The 2500-nt window shown below is 40.4% G+C and overlaps 1 protein-coding gene across 1 annotated transcript in view; it reads right to left on the bottom strand.

Annotated features, from left to right (window-relative positions):
- Nucleotides 1-416: 416 nt before the first annotated feature.
- Nucleotides 417-2500, bottom strand: part of LOC137977023 (uncharacterized) — a 3161-nt gene continuing 1077 nt past the window's right edge. Inside the window, exons 2-3 of the mRNA XM_068824321.1 lie at nucleotides 843-1022; nucleotides 417-597 (exon numbers count right to left, since the gene is read on the bottom strand). Of these exons, the coding sequence (XP_068680422.1) occupies nucleotides 417-597; nucleotides 843-1022 (361 nt within the window). The remainder of the gene's footprint in view (nucleotides 598-842; nucleotides 1023-2500) is intronic.

Raw genomic sequence — 2500 nt, 5'->3', positions numbered from 1 at the left:
GGGCAGCAGGCACTGACAACGGCACTTTACGGGAACAGTGCTAGCGATCCAAATCCTTTGGTGTAAATTATCTGTTTTCCTTGATTTCGCCAGCTGTTTCCTTGATCAAGATTAATCCACTGAATATGTGGAATTTTCAGAGGGGTGGGGTCCTTCTTAACCAGGGGGGGTATTCTAAAAAAAATAGCTAGGTCATTACTCAACACACACGCAACAACTGATTGTGAGTTTAAATTCTATATTTAATACTAATTGCAATATTTGAAAAATTATGAAAAACAACATTTACAAACTTCTCTAAAAAGACCAAGCATTCTTGTTTAAGCTGCAAAACTAAGTTTTAAACTAACTATTCAATAGGTATTGTCTGTTTCTTGCAAGTGTAAATGTCAGTCTTCTTTCTCAGTTCTCGAAAATTACATCGATGAAAAGTAAATATGCAAGTTGGGCAGTGATTTAACAGTCCATTTCTCAATGGGATTTGCTTTTTGATACAGACTAAATTGAACAGCCTCGTGTTTAACTCTTAATGCGTCCAAGTTACTTTCATCCGTTGAACACTGCCATCGAAGATTAACCTCGTTCTGTTGGAGAAGGCTGCAAATTAATTTGAAAAAAAAAAGAGTATAAATGAAAAAAAGGAGGATTTTCAAGGAGGGTCTCTCCGTTAGCTTGAACTAGGCCATATTCGTGTGTATCGAATGGACGGGAACGAGCATGGACACTGGTGTTAGCCCAACCGTGAGACATGTTAGTAACTGTCCTTTGACCGGCAATGTTTCTGTTATTTATTGATTTTGATGTTGCCAGTTTTCTACGGCCATCAACAAAAAAAATGTCACCTTAGATTCTTGCCCAGGAAATCGCAGCGTTCATCCGCGACATCAACAGCAATGTCTTCCAGGAATAGCTTTCTCTCTAAAGTTTCAATTTCGTTCTCAAAGACAGCTGTTCTGCGGTTGATGTCGTCTTCGGATTCTGGTCTTAATTCCGGGTAATACCTGTGATGCTTCTGAAGCCTCCTATAAAAATAGGAAAAAAATCACTGCATGTTGACTCACTGCTTGTTAACTCAGGCCTAAACATTATCTAAAGCATAGTGTTTAGGCCTAAGGTTAGTATTTTTGCAAAGGTTTGGGTTGTTTGAGTTATTGTACCCTTCACCTCCTACCCTCACTCCCTAACCCCACCCCAGGAATAGTCATGCCGTTCGGAGGCAGTTTAATTCGCTTCATTTTTGCTCCTCAGTCTCCCTTATTAATTTTTAAATTAGCTGTTATTTTGTCTGTTTTCAAGCAGATTCAGATGAGAAGAAAGCTTTAATGACCTTTAATGTAAGGCTAAAACAGTGCCTGTTTTTACTTAACCAATTTCTTAAAGTGTAACAAGCTAGAACGGGCGATATGGATACACACCAAGATGGCGGATCAACAAGACTCTTTTAATGTAAAAGCAAGCTGTGACGTCGGCACACCACGAGGTTGTGACAGTGTCACGCAACATTGTTATATGGCACTAATAAGAGGAACAAAATGATGAGGACGGTGCCTACTATTGTTATTGCGCATACGTTCGGCGCATCTCGAGATACTCGAGTTTCCCACCGGTGATGCTTACAAATACAGTGATATTTTTGGGCGGTTTAAAACTATCCGGTGAAAGTAGATCTTAGTAAGTACTCATGGTATCCAAAAAAGAAAATTGGGGGTAACCATTCATTTTTGAGAGATAATTAGGTTTCAATTTGGGAAGAACGCAATACATTACTTTGCATTTCACAAATATTATTAATGAATTATCTTTGAAAAATGCGTGGTTACCCCCAATTTTCTTTTTTAGATTTCAATAACACTTATTAAGATCTACATTTCCTGCATAATCATAAACCGGGGCAAAAGTATCTTTGAATTAGTAGGTACCGTTCTTAACAGCATCGTTCAAGTACAACATGCAGTGTTTTTCTTTCTTGAAATGCGGGAAAAAAGAGAAAAGAAATAACCAGAAAGTACATTTCAAAACATGTCATAGTAGTTAGTGCTGCCCGGTGCTTTTATGATGGGTCCGGAAAGGGTCTGTATCGGAGAGTGTGGTGGACTTTTCTCTCCCAGTGGGTGGCTGACAGGGGGCGATGTAACATTCTTCTTTCCTGCCGGAAAGTTACTTGAACTGGGCTACACCCTGGTCTTTTCTGGGCGGGTCTGAGCAACAGAGGTCCTGGTGTTGGAGGGAGTTCGTTGGTCATGTATCGCATTTGGTGTCGCTTTATTTCGCACAGGTTGTTCGTAGTGGGTGGGATTTGTAGTCTTGCCTAGGTGTTGTCTGTTGCGTCTGAAAGTTGTGCCAGCTGATTGATCTTTTGTCAAGCCTCTTGGTAACTTGGGCCGCTTTGTCCCAAGACTTATGACCAAGTGCAAATGGTTTCATGCGAACAGTATCGCCAGGCTTTAGAATTGGGAGGTCGCGAGTAGTGCGGTTATCGTACTTTGCTTGCTTCTCTTGG

The sequence above is a fragment of the Montipora foliosa genome, chromosome 11 (assembly GCF_036669935.1).
Source record: "Montipora foliosa isolate CH-2021 chromosome 11, ASM3666993v2, whole genome shotgun sequence".
Taxonomy (NCBI): Eukaryota; Metazoa; Cnidaria; class Anthozoa; order Scleractinia; family Acroporidae; genus Montipora; species Montipora foliosa.
This window is presented reverse-complemented; position numbering and strand designations above follow the sequence as displayed.